The 21,333-nt window shown below is 47.3% G+C and overlaps 1 protein-coding gene and 1 pseudogene across 1 annotated transcript; both read left to right on the plus strand.

Annotated features, from left to right (window-relative positions):
* The first annotated feature begins 245 nt into the window (after nucleotides 1-245).
* RAB5B (RAB5B, member RAS oncogene family) lies at nucleotides 246-20,174 on the plus strand. The gene is made up of 6 exons (XM_004589649.3): nucleotides 246-752; nucleotides 15,355-15,620; nucleotides 16,847-16,998; nucleotides 17,266-17,388; nucleotides 17,899-17,992; nucleotides 18,307-20,174. The coding sequence occupies exons 2-6, from the start codon at nucleotides 15,458-15,460 to the stop codon at nucleotides 18,420-18,422; spliced, it is 648 nt and encodes a 215-aa protein (XP_004589706.1). The 5' UTR covers nucleotides 246-752; nucleotides 15,355-15,457; the 3' UTR covers nucleotides 18,423-20,174.
* Nucleotides 5,685-11,363, plus strand: LOC101535217 (heterogeneous nuclear ribonucleoprotein A3-like; annotated as a pseudogene).
* Nucleotides 20,175-21,333: the final 1,159 nt, after the last annotated feature.

Raw genomic sequence — 21,333 nt, forward strand, 5'->3', positions numbered from 1 at the left:
GTAGCTTTTTTTTTTTGTGGCTACCATTGTCCTCCCCTCTCAGCCCGCCCACAGGCCACGCCGCCAGCTGCCGTCCTCGAAAGCCCCGCCAGCGCTGACTTGCGGGCTCGGTCCACTCCCCGTCCCCAGGGGAGGCCTTTCCCGGGGCGCCCGCGTAGCTGTCACAGAGGGCGGGGCGACGGAGTCAGCCCCCGCCAAATCCAGGGGGAGGGGCGGAGGTCAGTAACGGCCTCCCCGGGATTTCGTTCAACCCCGCCTGGCCTGCCAGTCAAGTCCCGAAGTTCCGCAGGATTGGCTAGAGTCTGACTTTGACCCGCCTCCGTCACTCACCTGATTAGATGTTTATGAGTCAAAAGGCGGGGGTCATGGGGTGTCGAGATTTCGTTGGTTGATGCGTACGTCTGTCCACGACGGACCGCCCCCTGTCTCCCGGGAGCTCGCTTTTGAACGGCCCATCGCTTCGTCCATCTTCCAGGTTTCTCTCCTCTCTATTGGCTGATGACTCTGCCTGTCCAGTCCCTGGCTCGTATTCGTTGGCGACAGCCTCCGAAGAGACTCGCCTTTCTCCAGAGGATTGGTGGATGAGTGCACAGAGAGCCCACCCTCGATGGTGGGCGGGTCATCGTGCTATTGGTCGGGGCCCCCGCCCCAGGGCGAAGAGGAGGAGGAGGAGGGGCAGGAGGTTTGGTTGAGCCGCAGCTGTTTGTCTGTTCGACACAGGCTTGGGCCCGACGGGGGAGACGGAGCCCCAGGTACCGAGCTGATGGAGCCCACAAGGGCAGAGGCAGAGACGCCTTAGGCGATGAGAGCGGCCGAGGCGGGTGTGGGCCGAAGCGAGGGATTAGAGAGTGGCCCAGTGGAGACGGGGAGAAGGGGGCCGGCCTCCGGCAGGCCTAGTGGGGGCTCTGAGGAGGGGACCGGGCGGGCTTGGGAGCCTCAAGTTAGGAAGGCGGCGGTGGAGCCGGGGCCCGGGAGCCCGGAGGCCCGGAGCCCGGCTGAGAAGGCAGGCCTCATTACTCATTAAGCAGCGCTGACGAGGGAGGAGCTGGGGAGGGGGGAGGGGAAAAGGGACGGGGCAGCGGGTGAGGTAAGCCCCATTTGCCGGGGGGCGAGGAGGGGTCCCCGAGGGTCGCCGGGGTGTCTGGAGAGAGGTGTCTGATGGGGCTTGGGTGTAAGCAGGCGTTCTCTTCGGGGCAAGTGGCGATGGGGAGGAGAGTCGCGGAGGGTGCTGTACTGCCGAGAGGATTTGGGCTGCGTGAGGGAGAACTGAGGACTGAGGAAAGCTCTGCTAATCTCCAGAAGCGAGGGAGCTGAGGAAACGGAAGCAGGGCCTGGTGTCCCTTGTGGGCATGCTGACGGGTGGGCTGGGCGCCGAGCCCTGCGAGTAGTCCCCATTCTTTTGTTCCCTTGAGTGTCTTGCTGTGGCAGTTGGAATTTTTTTCATCCTCCCAGAGTAGGTTATGAAGAAAGACTTTTTTTTTTAATTATATCTTCCCCCCCATGACTGTTGACTGCTGCTGCTTCAGCCCTCTTGGCACTTTCTCTTCGTCTGGCCCTAGGCTGCAGTCTCTGTTTCTTACCTACCGATTCTGGGCTTGTGAAAGAAGTTGGTAACTGGGCGATGTTGGTGTTCAGTTCTTTGCCACTAAGTGATGAGGTCTGCAGGATAGAAATGGACGATGGTTTCATGATGCGAGGAGCTTGGGAGGTGTTCCTCACCATCAAGAGAGAACTCTGATCCTTGTTGGTGGAAACTTATTGTGGGACTCAAGGCTCGGGTATTTCCTGGTCAGGTGTAGCAGTTAGCCAGGTCTGGAATGGTGAGGTGACCTCACCAAGGAAGAGATTCAGAGAAGAATGAGAAGTTCCATTCCAGAAGGTTGGCATCACCCCTTTGTCCTTTTTGTCTGCTTCTTCTGGGACCCAGGTTTCGGTGCTGTGAGAAAAGTTAGTGAAGCCAGGAGATACTTGAGGAAAATAGACAAGGTGAATTAGCAAGGCAGAGGAATGGAATGGGCCGCTGACCTAGTCCCCCATAAATTGGAGCCTGTTGGATTTTTTCCCGTATTGGACTTCCTTGTTTTTCTGTTCTATACCAGTGTATTTTATCACTACATTCCTTAGTTACAAAGTATGTACATATTTTTTAATGCTTCAGTTGTACAGAAGTATACAAAGTATAAATCCTCCCTCATATTTCACTTAAGGAGGTCAGAGGTCAGTAATAATAGATCAGACCAATCTAACTTTGTTCTGGGGGATGTGTCATCAGAAGCAATCCGGTTTTCATATTCTCATCAAACCCTCATTTGAAGGTGTTTTTCTGTTATTTATTGGGCTTCTTTCACAGGCTGTTTTATCTTTTACCTAATTCAGACAAGCCAGTTGCACTCTTAAGTGCCCATTTCACCTTTGGTGACCACACACACACCAGTTGTGCACTGCGCTGTAGCTCCGAGGAAATGTCTATATAGATGGAGCAAATTTTTCTTTTAATAGACAAAAAACAAACATCAAGGTGACTCAGATCATTTTCATTGGGACGATTACCAGAATCTGTTCAAGTGAGGGTTTTGAGACGTTTGCGTCCTGGTCCACAGTCTCTGCATCTTCACTTGACCGTCCATCCATTCCTTGTCCCAAACTTTGTTTTTGTTTTTGTTTTGTTTTTTAAGATTTACTTATTATTTTTATTGGAAAGGAGGAGAAACAAAGAGGAAGATCTTCAGTCCAATGGTTCACTTCCCAAGCGGCCGCAACGGCTGGAGCTGAGCCAATCCGAAGCCAGGAGCCAAGAGCTGCTTCCAGGTCTCCCACACGGGTGCAGGGTCCCAAGGCTTTGGGCCGTCCTTACTGCTTTCCCAGGCAGGGAGCTGGATGGGAAGAGGGTCTGCTGGGATTAGAACTGGCGCCCACATGGGATTCCTGCGCTTTCAAGGCAAGGGCTTTAACCACTACACTTTTGCACCGGGCCCATTGTCCCAAACTCTGATGATGAACAGTTCCTAGTAAGTCCCTGTACCTGAAATGATCAGAGAAGTTAAGTTTCTCTGGATTTGAAATTATTTTTCCTGAAAGTTGAAGTAAAGATATTTGTATTGGAAGAGATGGAAATGCTAATAAAAAAAAAGATATTTGCTACCTTCCTCCTTTCCTTCCTTCCTCTTTCTGTCCCTCTCTTTCTCTCCCTAATGTTTATTTGCACTTACTTGAAAGAACTACAGAGAAAAGGAGATTTTTTCTGTTGGTTCACCCACCCCTGCCCCTCCCAGATGACTGCAGCAGCTTGAGCTAAGCCAGGCATAAGCCAAGAGCCCAGAAGTTTCTTCCATGTCTTGCACGTGGGTAGCAGGGACCCAAGCTCTTGGGCTATCCTCCACTGCTTTCCCAGGTACATTAACAGAGGGCTGGATTAGAAGTGGAGCAGCCAGGATATGAACCCAACACCCAGATGAGATGCCAGTATTGTAGGCAGAGGTCTTACCTGTCACACCACAATGCCACTTTCTGAACGCTCATCCTATCCTTTTCCTCTGTATTTCCCTTTGTGTTTTGTCCTGTCTTCCTTTTCATCGAAATCTACTGTCATGAAAGAATCTGGAATTGTTCCATATTACGTACACATAATCACTTGAGGGATTGATTCTTTCATATATTTTTGTTGAAAAGGCAGATCTTCCATCTGCTGATTCACTCCCCAAATGGCCAGAGCTGAGCCAGTTTGAAGCCAGGAGCTTCTTCTGGGTCATCTATGCAGGTGCAAGGTCCCAAGGTTTTGGTCAGTCTTCTGCCACTTTCCCAGGCCACAAGCAGGGAGCTGGATGGGAAGTGGAGCTGCCGGGACACAAATTGGCACCCATGTAGGGTGCTTGCAAGGCAAGGCCATTGCACCGGATCCAGGAATGTGATTCTTTCAAGGTTTTCTGCACCTTAAGAGGGAGCTAAAGAGTGGAATTATCAATGTGAATTTCATACGTAGACCTGGAGTTGCAAGAATTATGTTTGAAGAAGGGTCCCTTTCCTTAAATCATCATAACCTTATATCATCTAACTGGAGCATCCTTGCTCTTCTGTAGTTTGTTGGTGTGCTTTGAAGTAGACTGCTAAGAACAAGGCACAGTGTAGGAGGAGCTCCCTAATCTTAAAGCATTCCAGATTGAAAAATGACCCAAGTGTGAGACAGGGAACTTAAAATAAGGAAATACGGCAGTCCTCTGGGTGGAAGGATACCATAAACCACCTGCATATTGTACACCTACTTCCCAGGAGTGTTTTAGGGAAGATTTAGTCATTGAGTGAATAGTTACTGAACTCACTCAGGTGAGCCAAGTGTGTGTGCGGTTTTGGGTTGGCGGGTGCCTCTTCCCAGTGTTCCCTGCCCCTGGGCTGATAAGAATTTCTTTTTAAACTTGTGTTTCTCAAGGTAAGGAATTTAATAGATAAGAACCCCGAGCTTTTTCTTTCCTTTTCTTTTTATCCACTTAGCATCAAGAATTTGGGGAGCTTTGGTTTTAGCTGCAGTTGCTTCACGGTTGTGGTGGGAGGGCTGCTTCTTGGGAGTGATTAGGCCATGTACACACAGTAGTGGTGACAGGAAAAGCAGTTAGCCCATGTGGGTTGCAACAGGACCTTGTGGGCTAAGTCCCAGGAGGCCGTCCATCCAAGGAAGATCACGAAGGGTGAGGGAGTGGGTTAGTTTTTTGGGACTTTAAAATGTTCCCAAGTGGAACTGAGTGACATCTGTCTAGATGGCACCCAAGGGAGGGTTGACTGGGGGAAGGAAGCAGGATGACTTTGACTATAATTAATTTAGGGAATACTTAATGAGCACCTAGTAGGGACTAGACATTGTGCCCTGCTCTGCAGACTGAAGATGACATGAAGAAACAGTCTCACTTTTTCAGAAGGTCATTAGCAAACAACTTATTTATTTATTTATTTTTTAAAGATTTATTCACTTTTACCACAAAGTCAGATATACAGAGAGGAGGAGAGACAGAGAGGAAGAGCCTCTGTCCGATGATTCACTCCTTAAGTGAGCCGCAACAGCCGGTGCTGCACTGATCCGAAGCCAGGAACCAGGAACCTCCTCCGGGTCTCCCACACCGGTGCAGGGTCCCAAAGCTTTGGGCCGTCCTCGACTGCTTTCCCAGGCCACAAGCAGGGAGCTGGATGGGAAGTGGAGCTGCCAGGATTAGAACCGGCGCCCATATGGGATCCCGGGGCTTTCAAGGCGAGGACCTTAGCCGCTAGGCCACACTGCCGGGCCCAACTTTTTTATTTTTAAAGATTTGTTATTTTTCTTTGAAAGGCAGTTTTACAAGGAGAGAGAGAGAAATCTTCCTTCTGTTGATTTATTACTCCCCAAGTGGCGAACACATGCAGAACTAGGCTAGACTGAAGCCAAGAACCTGGACTTTTTCCAGGTCTCCCATGTGGATATAGGGACCCAAGGATTTGGGTCGTCCTTCACTGCTTTCCCCTGCACGTCAGCAGAAGCTGGGTCAGAGTGGAGCAGCTAGGACTTGAACTGGTGCCCATATGGGAGGCCAGCACCACAAGTAGAGGCTTAACTTACTATGCCGCAGCACCAACCTCCAGACACAACTTTTGTAATGTGATCAGTGCTGTGGCAGAGACACAATCTTAGCACTGAGGAACCCAGTGGGACAGTGGAGGTAGCAATGATGAATTCCGGTGGGGAGAATAATTAAGCAGTTTCACAAAGAAGGTGACATTTGAGCTTTGCCTTAAGAGATATATTAGGATTTTGTTAAGCAAAGTGAGGAAGGGCATTGCAGTTTTTCCTAGGTCAATAACAGGCAGCTTTAACTACCTTGCTGATACTAGATAAGTATACTTTTTGCCTCTTAGAGAAATATAAGTTAGAGGGTAGAGAAAGTGAAAGGACTTTCAATGAGGCATTGGATTAACACAATGGAAGAGCCAAACCAAGCAGTATGTTTAACTCTGTTCAACATTTTAATGATGTGGGTCCAAATAAAGTTTGAAAGGAGATAAAGTTTTTTACTAACTTCTGCCACTACATAACAACAACAAAAAAATAATACTTATTTATTTGAAAAGCGTAGAAACAGAGATGATCCATCTGCTGGTGTACTCCCGAAATGGCTGCAACAGCCGGGGCTAGACCAGACTGAAGCCAGGAGCCAAGAATGCCACTATGGCTCTCCCATATGTCTGGCAGGGACCCACACGCTGGGACCGTCTTCCACTGCTTTCCCAAGCAAATTAGCAGGGAGCTTTTTTAAGATTTATTTATTTTTATTAGAGAACAAGAAGCAGATCTTCCATCTGCTGGTTCACTCCCCAAGTAGCCACATTGGCCAGAGCTGAGCCAATCCAAAGCTAGGAACCAGGAGCTTCTTCTGGGTCTCCCACATGGGTACAGGGTCCCAGGGATTTGGGCCATCTCTGTTGTCCTCTCAGGCATACCAGCAGAGAACTGGATCAGAAAAGGAGGAACCAAAACTCAGAAATTGTTTCCCATGTGGGATGCCAGTGTTGTAGGGAGCAGCTTTGTTTTTGTTTGTTTGTTTGTTTTTTTAAATAGAGTACCTGACTGGAAGTCCTACATTTGCTAGTTAGCATCTGTGTGATACCTGACTATGTGGTAGCATCAAATAAGTTCATCTGTGTGCTTCAGTTTCCTCACATTTACAGACTGGTCTAGATGACTGTAGACTGGCTCTTACCTGGCTGATCGACTTTGTAGATTGGACATTCAGGACTAAGCTAGATTACAGTGGCTGTATGGTAGTTCAGTCTTTTGTGGATCTTTCATTTGCTGGTTCACTCTGCAAGCGGCCACAATGGCCGGAGCCAAGCCAATCCAAAGCCAGGAGCCAAGAATTTTCTCCAGATCTCCCACACAGGTGCAGGTTCCCAAGGCTTTGGGACATCCTCCACTGCTCTCCCAGGCCACAGGCAGGGAGCTGGATGGGAAGTGGAGCAGCTGGAACACAAATCGGTGCCCATATGGGATACTGGTGGTTGCAACGCAAGGAATTTACCTACTAGTTTATTGCACCAGGCCCCTTTTTTTTTTTTTTTTTTTTTAAAGATTTATTATTATTGGAAAGCCGGATATACAAAGAGGAGAGACAGAGAGGAAGATCTTCCGTCCGAATGGCCGCAATGGCCGGTGCTGTGCCAATCTGAAGCCGGGAACCTGGAACCTCTTCCGGGTCTCCCACACGGGTGCAGAGTCCCAAAGCTCTGGGCCGTCCTCGACTGCCTTCCCAGGCCACAAGCAGGGAGCTGGATGGGAAGTGGAGCTGCGGGGATTAGAACCGGCGCCCATATGGGATCCCGGCGCATTCAAGGTGAGGACTTTAGCCGCTAGGCCACGCCACCGGGCCCCAGGCCTCTTAATATATATTTGATATAGGTACTCAAAATCCAGCAAGTGGAAGGGAGCCTGGAAAATGGAGCCTTGCTCTAGCTGGTAACAGCAAGCTAAAACCTTTCCTGTTAGGCCTGCTTTCCTCTGCTGCTTGGAAAGCTGCCCACACTGAAGAATCCCCTCTGGTCCTGCCCCTCGTGGGCTGGCCTGTGGTCAACCTTGTCCTCCCTAGTTAGGGATTGACTTGGTAAACTATCCATGTGGAGCTGCACTGATTTCTTGTGAGCACAAAACATTGAAGGGAAGGATAACTTGTTCTCTGTTTCCTTTTCTCTGCCCCGCCCCCCTCCTTTTTAGGAGTGGGGGTTGGGGCAGGGAGCTCAGATTTGAAGGTACAATCATCACACCACTTGATTGGTTTGCTTTGATTCCGTTTTTTCATCTTTGAGTGAATGATTTGTTCATTGTCAATTCTGAACAACAGCAACAAAAAAATTACCAGCAGAATAGGGAAGAGATCTTCCATGCACTGGTTCACTCCCTGAGTCAACAGCCAGAAATGGACCAAAGCTAAGAGCCTCGGCGTTCCAGCCATATCTCCCCTGTGGGCGTTAGGGGTCCAGACCCTTTGGCCATCTTCCTCTGCTTTCTCAGTTGCATTAGTAGGGAATTGGGTTATTTTGTTTGAAAGGCAGAGGAGAAGCTTGTAGACAAATCTATCCACTGGTTTACTCCTCTTAAGTGGCTCCAGCAGCCGGAGCTGGGCCCAGCTGAAGCCCTGAGCCAGGAATTCCTTTTTGGTCTCCACATTATTCGTGGCAGGGATCTAGGTACTTGGGCCCTCCTCTTCTGCCTTCCAGGCTTGTTATCATAGTGGCCTGCTCTTTTAAAAGACTAGTGACTGCATCAAATAATGTGCCCAGGTAGTTTCTGGCCCAGGTCCCATCTTGGGGTACCTGCGATTAATGCCCAGTTCTTTTCAGACTCCAGCTTCAGCTCTGGGAGGTAGTGATGATACTCATGTGATTGGAGCTCTGTCACCAGCAGGAGTCCAGGATTGAGTGCCTGGGCCCAGCACCTCCAGAGAGTGGAACAGTAGATGAGAGCTTGCCCTGTTTCTGTCCCTGAAAAAGAAACAGAGTACCGGACCTGAAGTGGTAGCCTAGCAGCTGAAGCCCTCACCTTGAACATGCCGGGATTCCATATGGGCTGCCGGTTCTAATCCTGATGGCCATGCTTCCCATCCAGCTCCCTGCTTGTGGCCTGGGAAAGTAGTTGAGGACATTCCAAAGCCTTGGGACTCTGCACCAGCGTGGGAGACCTGGAAGAAGCTCCTGGCTCTTGGCTTTGGATTAGCTCAGCTTGAGCCGTTGTGGTCACTTGGGGAGTGAATCATCGGATGGAAGATCTTCCTCTCTGTCCTCCTCTCTATGTATCTGACTTTGCAATAAAAAATAGGTAAGTAAAAAGACGGAAGAAAATCAAAATTTTTTTAAAAAGAAAAAAAAAATAAGGGTACCCTCCTCCCAGAAAGGTTGTTAACTAGCTCCTTGATTCACAGAAGCTCAGAACAGCAGGGAGTTAGACGGTAAAAGCAGTTTTTGTTTTTGTTTTTAATATAAAAATGTGATAAAAGATCCAAATTGACTGTAAACAGGGGAAAGGAAGACAAATTTTTGAGGCTACATTTCAGAATAGGAGGTACTGTTTTCCTACACACTGGTCACTAATCTGTGACAATTCAAGGTTGTTTAGCAGCACAGTGTGCTGACCCTATCTGGAAGCTGACTTCCGCACGTAGCGGTTACCGGCAAGGACGTTGTCAACTCAGATGTAGCTGTGATTCTTTCCTATCTTCTCACGCCCCCACTTCCCTCCTGTTTTCCCAGGCCTAGAGTGATATGTTTGGTCATGAGAATTCAGTCCATTCTAACTCCTGTGTTTCCATCTATTGTGGAATAGTAACATTGAGCCTTAAATGTTCTTTGCCTTGGATCACATGCTTTGAAATAGATAAAAATGTGAAGAATCAGTCAAAGAAACTAGTAACTGTTCTTTCTTTCTTTTTTTTTTATAGATTTATTTATTTTATTACAAAGTCAGATATACAGAGAGGAGGAGAGACAGAGAGGAAGATCTTCCGTCCGATGATTCACTCCCCAAGTGAGCCACAACGGCCGGTGCGTGCCGATCTGAAACTGGGAACCTGGAACCTCTTCCGGGTCTCCCACACGGGTGCAGGGTCCCAACGCATTGGGCTGTCCTCAACTGCTTTCCCAGGCCACAAGCAGGGAGCTGGATGGGAAGTGGAGCTGCTGGGATTAGAACCAGCGCCCATATGGGATCCCGGCGCATTCAAGGCGAGGACCTCAGCCGCTAGGCCACCCCGCCGGGCCCAAGTTACTATTATTTTTAAAGATTTATTCATTTTTATTGGAAAGGCAGATCAGATTTATGGATAGAAGGAGAGAGAGATCTTGCATCTACTGGTTCACTCCCTAATTGGCTGCAACAGCTAGAGCTGTGCTGACCCGGAGCTAGGAGCCAGGAGCCTCCTCCATGTCTCCCACACAGGTGCAGGGTCCCAAGGCTTTGGGCCGTCCTCCGCTGTTTCCAAGGTCGTAAGCAGGAAGTTGGATGGTAAGTGGAGTAGACAGGACATGAACCAAGGCCTACATGGGATGCCGGTGCTTGCAAGGCAAAAATTTTATCACTGAGCTTGGCCCCAGTTGTTGTTGTTGTTATTTTGAGATTCATTTTATTTATTTGCAAGGCAGAATTAAAAAGAGGAGGAGGTGGGAAGAGGTGAATCCGGTCTCAGAATAGAGATAAAACAGCCGCCCAGTGAACCCCAGCTCGACCAGCTGTTGCTGCTGTCTGGGGGGAAGAGGGTAATGATCCAAAGGAACCAGAGCAGTTGAGGAAACTGTTCATTGGTGGTCTGAGCTTTGAAACTACAGCCATAGTTTGAGAGGACATTGTGAGAAATGGGGCACACTGGCAGATTGTGTGATAACGAGATCCCCAAATAAGATGTTCCAGGGGCGTTGGTTTTGTGACTTGTGCTGAAGAGGTGGATACAGCAACGTGTGCTTGATCACGCGAGGTTGATGAGCGTGTTGGGGAACCAAAGAGTGCTGTTTCTAGAGAGGATTTGGTAAAGCCTGGTGCCCATCTAACAGTGAAGAAAATTATTTTTGTTGTTATTAAAGAAAATACAGAGGAATATAATTTGAGAAACTACTTTGGGATATAATGCAAAATTAAAACCATAGAAGTTATGGAAGATAGGCAGAATGGCAAAAAGAAAAAAAAGAGGATTTGCTTTTGTAACTTTTGAAGATCATGGTACAGTTGATAAATTGTTGTTCAGAAAAACCACACTATTAATGGGCATAGTTGTGAAGTGAAAAAAACCCTTTCTAAACAAGAGATGCAGTGTGCTGTGGATCAGGCAACTTTATGGGTCATGGAGGAAACTTTGGAGGTGGTGGAGATAATTTTGGCCATGGTGGAAGAGGAGGTTTTGCGGTTTTGCTGGTGGAGGTGGTGGAAACAGAGGAAGTTATGGTGGAGGGTGGTGGCAACTATGGTGGTGGTCCTGGTTATAGTAGCAGGGGAGGCTATTGTGGTGGAACAGGACATGGAAACCAAGGTGGTGGATATAGCAGAGGAGGAGGATATGATGGTTACAGTGAAGGAGGAAATTTTGGAGGCGACTGTGGTACTGGTGGAAACTACAGTGATTCTGGAAATTATACTGGGCAACAGTAATTAAATTCTGGCCCCATGAAAGGAGGCAGTTTTGCTGGGAGAAGCTCGGCCAGTCCCTATGGTAGTGGTTACGGATCTGGTGGTGGAAGTGGTGGATATGGTAGCAGAAGATTCTAAAAACAGAAAAGGGCTACAGTTCTTAGCAGGAGAGAATGAGGAGTTGTCAGGAGAGCTGCTTTGAGAATCATCCCAAAGGCATTAGAGGAACTGTAAAAATCTGCCACAGGAGGAACGGTGATCCATAGTCAGAAAGGTTACCGCAGCTTGAACAGGAAACCCTTCTTGTTCAGGACTGTCATAGCCAGTTTGCAAAAAGTGCAGCTATTAATTAATGCAATGTGGTGTCAATTAGATGTGCATTCCTGAGGTCTTTTATCTGTTGTAGCTTTGTCTTTTTCTTTTCATTACATCAGGTATATTGCCCTGTAAATTGTGGTAGTGGTACCAGGAATAAAAAATTAAGGAATTTTTAACTTTTCAATATTTGTGTAGTTCAGTTTTTCTACATTTTAGTACAGAAACCTTAACACAATGCAGTTTTGAAGGTGTTTCCTTGTGAGTTAATAAGATCATTGTTGATTACTATTTTGTATGAATTTTGCTAATGTTAACTGTAAAGAAACACCTACCGACTTGTGGGTTAAAAGAAATCTATTCTCGGGCCCGGCGGCGTGGCCTAGTGGCTAAAGTCCTCGCCTTGAACGCGCTGGGATCCCATATGGGCGCCGGTTCTAATCCCGGCAGCTCCACTTCCCATCCAGCTCCCTGCTTGTGGCCTGGGAAAGCAGTCGAGGACGGCCCAATGCATTGGGACACTGCACCCGTGTGGGAGACCTGGAGGAGGTTCCTGGTTCCTGGCATTGGATCGGCACGCACCGGCCGTTGCGGCTCACTTGGGGAGTGAATCATCGGACGGAAGATCTTCCTCTCTGTCTCTCCTCCTCTCTCTGTATATCTGACTTTGCAATAAAAATAAATCTTTAAAAAAAAAAATCTATTCTCCCCATTTCCAAACCATGATATGAATGGGCACTGACATGTAGAGAGAATAGATATTTATATGTTTGCGATGTGAGTTTTAGATAAATAGGATTGGTCATTTAAATTAGCATATTTGTGAATTTAATTGTGTTAAGATAACTGCCAAATGAAAAAATCTCAAAATTAAAAAAAAAAAGAGTGAACAGGAGCGAGCTCTTTCATCTTCTAGCTCACTGAAATGGCCTCAAGGGTCAGGCCTGCACTGAACTGAGGCAGGAGCTTCTGCATTTCTCCCGTGTAGCTACGGGGGCTCAAAGCTTGGACCATCTTCTGCTGTTTTCCCAGGCTCATTAGCAGGCAGCTGGAGTAGACGTGAAGCAGCACTCAGGATTTGAACTGGCAGCCATATGGGATGCCAGTGTCACAGGTGGCAGTTTTACTTGCTGTGCCACAGCACAGTCCCAGTGATTTAAAGAATATTTGTTATTTATTTGAAAGGCAGAGTCACAGAGAAAGAGAAGGAGAAACAGATGTATCTTCTGTCTGAACTGATGTACTCTCAGTTGGCCACAGCGGCCAGGGCTAAGTCAGACCAAAACAAGGAGCCTGGAATTCAGTCCTGGTCTTCCCCATGGGTGACAGAGGCAAGTACTTGGGTTGCCATCACTGCTTTCCTACGTGTGTGAGTATGGAGCTGAATTGAAAGTGAAGCAGCCAGGACTCAAACTACCGTGATGTAGATGCCAGCATTGTAAACGGCAAATTCCCTCACTGCACCGTAACGCCTGCCGCACACCAAGTGATTTCAAGACCACCAATACCCTACAGCCCACAATTTTTAAGATGTAATTTGGCTCTTTGTCATAAGATTTGTTTATTTATTTGAAAGGCAAAATAACAGAAAAAGATAGAGAAAGATAAATCTGGTTCACTTCCCAAAGGTCTGCAGCAGCCATGGCTGGCCAGGCCAAAACCAGGAACCAGGACTTCTGTCCTGCTGTCTCACGTGGGTGGCAACTGCCCCACTTCCAGTCCAGCTCCCTGTCAACACACGTGGGAAAGCAGTGGAAGATAGCTCTAGTACTTGGGCCCCTGCCAGTCCACGTTAGAGACCTGCATGGTGTTCAAGATTCCTGGCTTTGGCCTGGCCCAGCCCAAGCCATTGGGGCCTTTGGGAAGGATTTCTGCCATAAATAAATAAGTAAATACATACATACAGAAATCTTTTTTAAAAATTGCTTGGAATGAAAAAAATGAACTCCTTCATACTCTACCCAGTTTAATCCACTTTCCTCAAGTAACTGATAACATGTAGTTTTGTAACCTTCCATTCTTTTTTTTCTGTGCAGCATTTCTTGTTTTGCATAAACAGGATCCAATCAGAGAAAAATGATAATAAGAAACTAAGAAGTTTGAAATTTGTTAAGAATTCATGGCCAGGGCTGGTGTTGATACAGTGGATTTAGTCACCTCCTGTAACACCGGCATCCCTAAGGGTGTTAGTTCACTTCTAATCCAGCTCCCTGCCTGGAAAAGCTGCAGAAGATGCTAGGGTAGCATGACAGCTAATACTGACATATACTTTAATGTATTAATTCACCTTTTCTGGGTCACTGGAAACGGGCTGAGGGAGTGGTGGCAGGTAAGGCTCTGAGAGCTAGGGAAATTTTTTTGATGCTGTTTTAATAAATTGTCAGTGTTGAGCACTTAGTTTATGTCATATTTACTGCTTTGTATGTATTAGCTCATTTGATCCTTACTACAGTTTTACAGAAATGAATGCATACATCTATGTGGGTACTTTGAAAAGCTCATGGAAACGGGAATTAAGAGATAGGCTTATTTTGGTGCCAAAAAAAAAAAAAATCTTGAAATTAATGCATGTGAGTGTTTAGTAACATGCTGCAGGCTGACAGCCAGTAAGTATCAGTGAAACACAGACCCTGAGTCTCTGTTTGCATTGCCGCCTGTGTGATTTTCTGTCTTTACTATCTAGTAAATAGGATTTTTGAGTTTTTTTTTTTAACCAGTTGAACTTCAAAAACTCCAGTTAAAGTTCAGAGCCATCACTGTAATGACAAAATATTTTCCCACATAACCTTCTAGGAGGGAAAGACTGAACAAGCAAAGCACCTGCTTAGGTTTTGAGCTGCTCTGCCTGTGCTAACTCCTCTTTGAATTTTGTGGTCTCTGCCCTTCCCTTCAAGTCAGGATAATGAAAGAAGTTCAGGTTTAGATGATAAGCATCTCAAATTCCCAACTTTTCTCTTTCTGTCCCCTCACCCTCCACCAACTCTCAATAGCCCTTTTGGAAGGTAATGGAGTTGATTTAGTGTATTCCTTCATCAAATATTGATTGCTTGAAGACTCATCCCCTATGCCATCCTTTGGAGACTCGTGCTTGTGTGTAGAAGGTATACCTTTCTGTGCCACCAGCTCGGAGGGCTATGGAGCGCCCCTCTGCTGTAGAGAGGGTTTCTAATCCTCGGGCCCCAGCAGGCCAGCTGCAGTTTGGGGGTAGGTCAAGCTGACCGACTCTCGGACTTGCTGGATTTGGAGAGGTGGCAGAAACAAAGTGAAAGTAATCTGTCAGTTGTGTTTCTCCCCTTACCTTTGATCAAAACTGAAAAAGATTTTTCTGGCTTTAGGACCCCAACTAGATCTTAAGAAATGTCTGAAAGACTGGTCAGATAGGAAGGAAGCTGACCCTTACCCTTAGGAAGGGTGACTCAGCCCAGCCCCTACCCCTAAAGTAAAGCTGAGAGAGAGAAGCAGCCCTGGGTTACCAAGGAGATACTAGGAATCTAGAGTACCTGCTAGTGGATCAGGATATTGTGGCCAGTTTAAGGTTAACCAATTGACTGACCAACTTAAAAAAAAAAGCAAAAAACAAACAATAGTTTTTGAAGAATCTGTTGGAGAATTAATTAATGATTGAAAACTTAAAACTTTCAGTTTGCAGTCTTTCTACTGGTGTTCCCTTGGCATTTGGGAATTTCGTGGTAGGGCAGACTGTTTCAGAAGTAGTTCTCATTTTACTGTTACCTACTCTTTTGCCACTGGGTGTCAGCTGCCTGGGATCTTCTCAAACATGGAGACTTTCAGTGTTGGATGATTACAAGAGCTAAATCCTCATAGGAACAGGAAAATGAAGAAACTATCCTTTCTGGAAAAAGTAATTATAGTATCAATTAGAGTAGACATTCTAATTTTGCTCTTTTTTTTTTTTACAGGACTGTCGAAGCCTGGACGTCCCCTCCCCTCCCCCTCCCCCCTTTGCCGCTTTGTGGCATCCCCCTCCCTCTGTCCTTTCCCCCTCTGCCTAATAATCTGGCCATGACTAGCAGGAGCACAGCCAGGCCCAATGGGCAACCTCAGGCCAGCAAAATATGCCAGTTCAAATTGGTCCTGCTTGGGGAGTCTGCAGTGGGAAAATCTAGTCTGGTATTACGTTTTGTCAAAGGGCAATTCCATGAATACCAGGAGAGTACCATTGGAGGTGAGTATCTCAGGGAAGGAGGAGAGTGAGTACTTAACTGAGGCTCTCGAAGGGAAGACTAAGACCTTTTGTACAGCTGACCCTCTTAGGTTGTTTCCCCAGAAATGGAAACCTTTCATACCAGCAGAAAAATAATTGTCCTAACACCGATTAGGTCTTGCTTTCTAGAAGCAAACCAAGAAAATTACCAATTTTATGTCTTCCTTCTCTCTAGCTTAATACAGTGAAATTCAGTTGAGTGTCATCTTGAGCTTGGAGCCGTTATTCATAATCAGAGATGTACGCCAGGTTGATCCAGAGTGCCCTGTCAGCCTTTGCATGCATGCCTGGGCTGAGAAGTCTGTGTTCTCCTTTTTGCTAGTCACCTTAGAAATATGAAATCCCTGGCCCGGCGCTATGGCCTAGCGGCTAAAGTCCTCACCTTGAACCCGCCGGGATCCTATATGGGCGCTGGTTCTAATCCCGGCAGCTCCACTTCCCATCCAGCTCCCTGCTTGTGGCCTGGGAAAGCAGTTGAGGACGGCTCAAAGCCTTGGGACCCTGCACCGATGTGGGAGACCTGGAAGAGAATCTAAGTTTCTGGTGTTGGATCGGTGCAGCACCAGCTGTTGTGATCTATTGGGGAGTGAATCGTCGGACGGAAGATCTTCCTGTCTCTCTTCCTCTGTGTGTATCTTGACTTTCCAATAAAAATAAATAAATCTTAAAAAAAAAAAAACAGAAAGAAATATGAAATCCTGGGAGGCCACAAGCAGGGAGCTAGAAGGGAAGTGTATCAGCCCAGATACGAACCGGTAGCCATATGGGATCCTGGTACATACAAGGCAAGGACTTTAGCTACTGGGCTACTGGACTAAGCCCTCAAGTAATGTCTTAATCGCTGCTGCAGTGTCCTCCCCCTTAATTCATGATGTGACTTTTACCTGAAGCTCGATGTCTGTCATTATTTGTTATTACCATTTTGGTTAGAAGAGGCATTATTTCTCTCTGGCATATAGTTTGTGATGCGCTCCCATTCCTCAGCAGACAGACTTCCAACAGGAAGGACTTAAGCAAAGGCAGTCTTAATCCTAGTTCCAGGACTTCCATGAAAAGAATGCTACACTTTTCTGAAGCTGAGTAGCCTGTGTGGTCTTGTACAGAGTGTAGATATTTTCAAAGGGGCTTGTATGTTTCCTTTCATCCTCCCACTTACAACCATTTCCCTTGTGTTTTCTCATCCCCAGCGGCCTTCCTCACCCAGTCTGTCTGTCTAGATGACACAACAGTCAAGTTTGAGATCTGGGACACAGCTGGGCAGGAGCGATACCACAGCTTAGCCCCCATGTACTACAGGGGCGCTCAAGCTGCTATCGTGGTTTATGACATTACTAATCAGGTAAATGGATTGAGAACACTAGCTGGCCTTTGTTATGTTTATAGAAATCAGGTGTGGGGGAGAGACAAAACAGGTGCTTGAGATAGCAATATGAGTACAAATTGTGCTTCCAAGTGCTAAAGAGCTGGTGGTAATGAGCTAGCCAAGATCCATACTTTCAGTGAAGGAAGGTGCCTACAAGAGGTGAGTTTTGAGGCTGTGTTTGGAAGGTGATGGCAATGGGCTGGCAATCATCGCAGCATACTCATTTTCTTCATGTTTTTCCAGGAAACATTTGCCCGAGCAAAGACGTGGGTAAAAGAACTGCAGAGGCAGGCCAGTCCCAGCATCGTTATTGCCCTAGCGGGGAACAAAGCTGACCTGGCTAACAAGCGCATGGTGGAATATGAAGTAAGGTGGCCTAGACAGTCCCTCTCTTAACACACTTCCCCCGTACTTGGGACCTCTTTTTCCCAAACTAGCCTTCTCAGAAAATCTTTAGTTCGCGTTAAATTTAATACAACAACACTATGGTAATAGCAACTAAGGAATTTTAGAATAGTCAGAAGAAAATTCCAGTGCAACAGGGTAGAGAAGTAACAAGCTGTGGGGGGACCAGTATGAAACCAGGAAAGAGGGAGCAAGTGAATTTCATGTAAAGGACTGCTCAAGTGTCAGACTGCAGCCAAATCACCCTGTCCCCTATAATTAAGCTCCCTGGCATCCACTGAACTTAGCAAACATGGGTTTATCTGGATGGAGTCACCACCAAATTACGGGCCAGGGCCAGTTTATACAAAGGGGTATTAATTAAGGGGTGGGGGACCTAGGATGTTGCCTAACTCTGGTGCTATAAGAGAGTGGAAGACAACACTTGTTTCTGCCTGGATTTCTGAGCACTGATACCCCCACCTGCTGCAGGAGGCCCAGGCGTATGCAGATGACAACAGCCTATTGTTTATGGAGACTTCGGCCAAGACAGCCATGAACGTGAACGATCTCTTCCTGGCAATAGGTAAGGTCAGAGCAGCCTCAGGTTATTTGTCCCTTCTCTATAGGCAAAGTCATGGCTAGCTCAAATCAAGGGTGACTGGGAATGTCTCCTCTTAGAAGAGCCCTAAGCATGGGAATACCCTGACATCCTCTGGCTACAGATATCTAGCCCCCTAGTCTCTCATGTGGTTTGCAAGCAGCAAACCCTTCCTGCCTCAGAGCATTGCCTCACTCTTGGATTTGCCCTACTTGTCCTACACAAGTAGCTTTTTGGGGTGTGGGTGAGGTTTGAGTAAAATCTACCATGCTTTGTTCCCTTCTCTTTTTTATCTCTAGCTAAGAAGTTGCCAAAGAGTGAACCTCAGAATCTGGGTGGTGCAGCAGGCCGAAGCCGGGGTGTGGATCTCCATGAGCAGTCCCAGCAGAACAAGAGCCAGTGTTGTAGCAACTGAGGGGGTGGCTAGCAGCAAACAAGTATGGAGCTAGCACGAGAGCTAAGAAATAACCTCCATCCCCACCCCTCAGCACACAACCCCTACGGTAACAGCACACTGAGCCCTGGCTCCCAAGGGCTGCCTCCTGACAGCTCCGTCATGGCACTTTTTAATGCTTCAGCAACCGACACCAGGCAGCTGTTGCCACTGGCCTCCTGCCCCTTACTTCGGGGTTTGGGGGTCAACCCCCGAGGACTTACCTTCCAAAACAAACTTTCTTCACTTTGTATTATAGGTGCAAGACAGTGTGCCCTACTTACCTTTCCGCCTCCTTCCCCAGTGTTCTTTCCCATTTTTTCAGAAAACACTTTTGTCTTTTGTCCCCTCCCCCTTTTGCTTTTGAGAATCCCTGTTCTTGACCCCGTTTTCCTCCTCTGCCCAAGATAGCGAAGGTGGTTAACACAGGGACTGAGGAAGAAGGTTCAGTCACATTGAAGGCCTTGGAAGAAAGGAAGGCCCGGGACAGAAGAGAGTAAGGAAACAATTTTTTTGTCTTAAGTTGGCTGGAGTTTCTCATATTTGAACACACAGCAGTGTGGTGTCCACGGGTTGGCCTTGTGGAGGGTGGTCCTGGGCAGAGGGTGAGAGTTGGAGGCAAGCTGTGAGGCATCAGCAAATTAGATGGTGGTTGACAGAGGAGGAGGTGCAGAGTCATCTCTGGCTCTGGAACTTTACCAGGCACACCTTCCCCTCATCCAGTGTCCCAGGTAGCGTGTCCCTTATCATGGGAGTCAGAGCCCAGGGTCCTCCAAGGAGTCTTCTCTGGTCACCTGTGTCATCTCCTAGGGGAGGGACAGCCAGCTTCCATCTCCATCCTTCACTGGTGTGGCAGCATTTGCTCCTCCCCCTGGCCTTTGGATGGCCTTTGCTCCAACAGCCACATCCCCCTGCTGTTTGCACTTTAACTGATGGTAGTTCAGTGGGATATTTGTTTTATGTAGGGGAGGGGGATTGAGTCACCTGCCCTTCCACCTGTTTGTTTCTAGTAAGTAAGGTTCAGTTTTATTTTATTCGCCACAACACACTTGCGCCTCTTCCTCCAGGAGATACTCATCAGGTTCTTAGGTGAGACAACAGACAATTGAATTGCCAGTATAATTATATGGTTATTAAGGGCTTGAGAAGCAACATCCTTTGCAACTGTCTCCTAAACCAAGTCCCCCAGGAGGCATCATGGAGAACGCCATTCAGCTTGACTGACCAGCCTGTCCTCTAGTTATGGAAAACTCTCTGAGAGTTGCCACTGCATTGATATCACGTGGATATCAATGTTTTTGTCATCTCCATATTTGATCATTTCATGAACAAAGTCATCAGTGGGTTTGACATGGACAACTGCATGATACTGCTTGTTACCAGTCTTACACCGCTTCGTTTGAGTGGGTTTCAGCTCCCCAATTAAATTACAAGCTGCTTGTGGGCAAAGACCGTGCCTTTGATCTCTCTGGAATCCCTCTCACAGTGTCCAGAACAGCGCCCATTACAGAGCAGGTGCCCAAGAAATGGCATTTTGTGATGGACAGCCATGGCTTCAAGTCAAAGGGTGGCTGGGTCTCCTTCTGTGGATCTATCTAGTCATGTGTATAAGGCAGTGGCTGTAACTGGAGCAGCCTACGCTGGGCACGTGAACTGAGCACTCCAGGCTGGGTTACTGGACTGTGTAGCTGGTTACACAGTCCTCCCCGCTCCTTTTTTTTTTTTTTTTTTTTTTTTTTTTAAGTAGAATCTGTGGAAGATATGAGAGTTTGGAAGTAGGTGGAGAGAAAAATTCCAGTGGCAGCTACTCAAGCCCAGTCTCCACTGCTAGCTCCCACCAACTCTGATTGGCAACCTATATATTCTTGCCAGCCCAGCAAGAGAGAGAGAGAGAGAGAGAGAGAGAGAGTGTGTGTGTGTGTGTGTGTGTGTGTGTGTGTGTGTGTGTGTGTATTTTCTCTGGAGAAGTAAGCAACTGGGGAGTGGTGTCAGGATAGCACAGGTCAAGGTCAGGGAGCAAAGGGTCAGGCAGAAGGGACGAATTTTCTATCCTTTCCAAGGGTTCACATTCAGTTTGATTTCCATTGCCTTGTGTTCTGTACTTTTCTTGTAAATAGGTATGTGCTTTATTCCTACTGTCTGATTGATCTGTTCTTTCTCCTGCTTCCCATCTGGCCCTGTTTTTCTCCTTTGTTAGTATCTTGAGTTGAGGTCTTCTGTCTTTACCTGTTTTCTCTCCCCATGAGCCCCTAGGGGCAGGTACCACAGGGGCCCCCTTGTGGCCTCCCTGTACCACCTGTTCCTGTGGACAGGGAATGACTATAGCACTGAGGGAACCTCAGAGCTGTCTCACTCTGGCAGAGGACCTTGGTCCTTTCTGAATATCTAGCCTTCCATCAGGTGTTTTAGGATGGCTACAGAAAGCCATTAAGGCAAGAGAGAATTCCAGGTTCCTTCTTGTCCTCGTTCAGAATTTTGGGAAAGTTAGGGGAAGAAAGAGAGGAAACGCTGTAGTAACCTAGAGTGAAAACCGTTCTGGCCGTTTGGACTTGCAGACTGCCTTGTGTCCCAGAGCAGCTGAGAAATCCATGAAGCTGATTCTGACGAACCCATCTTCATAGATTCTTGTACTTGCGCCTCCGTTCCCTTCCTCTTCCAGGGGCAGCCTTAGTTCCCATGGCCCTGAAACACACACACCTTCCCCCTTTTCCTTTCCCACAGCCCACTAGCCTCTCAAGGCACCCAGGACGTTTTTACATGTGGAAGAGCTGGGGTGGCTCTCAGAGTCGCTGAGAAATGAAATCTTTTCCTTGTGCAGCTTTTCCCTTGGAGCAGGAGTAGACATTATATTGCCTTGGGGCTGGGATACAGTTCCCTCGGCCCTTTAGGACAG

The sequence above is a fragment of the Ochotona princeps genome, chromosome 15, assembly GCF_030435755.1.
Source record: "Ochotona princeps isolate mOchPri1 chromosome 15, mOchPri1.hap1, whole genome shotgun sequence".
Classification (NCBI taxonomy): domain Eukaryota; kingdom Metazoa; phylum Chordata; class Mammalia; order Lagomorpha; family Ochotonidae; genus Ochotona; species Ochotona princeps.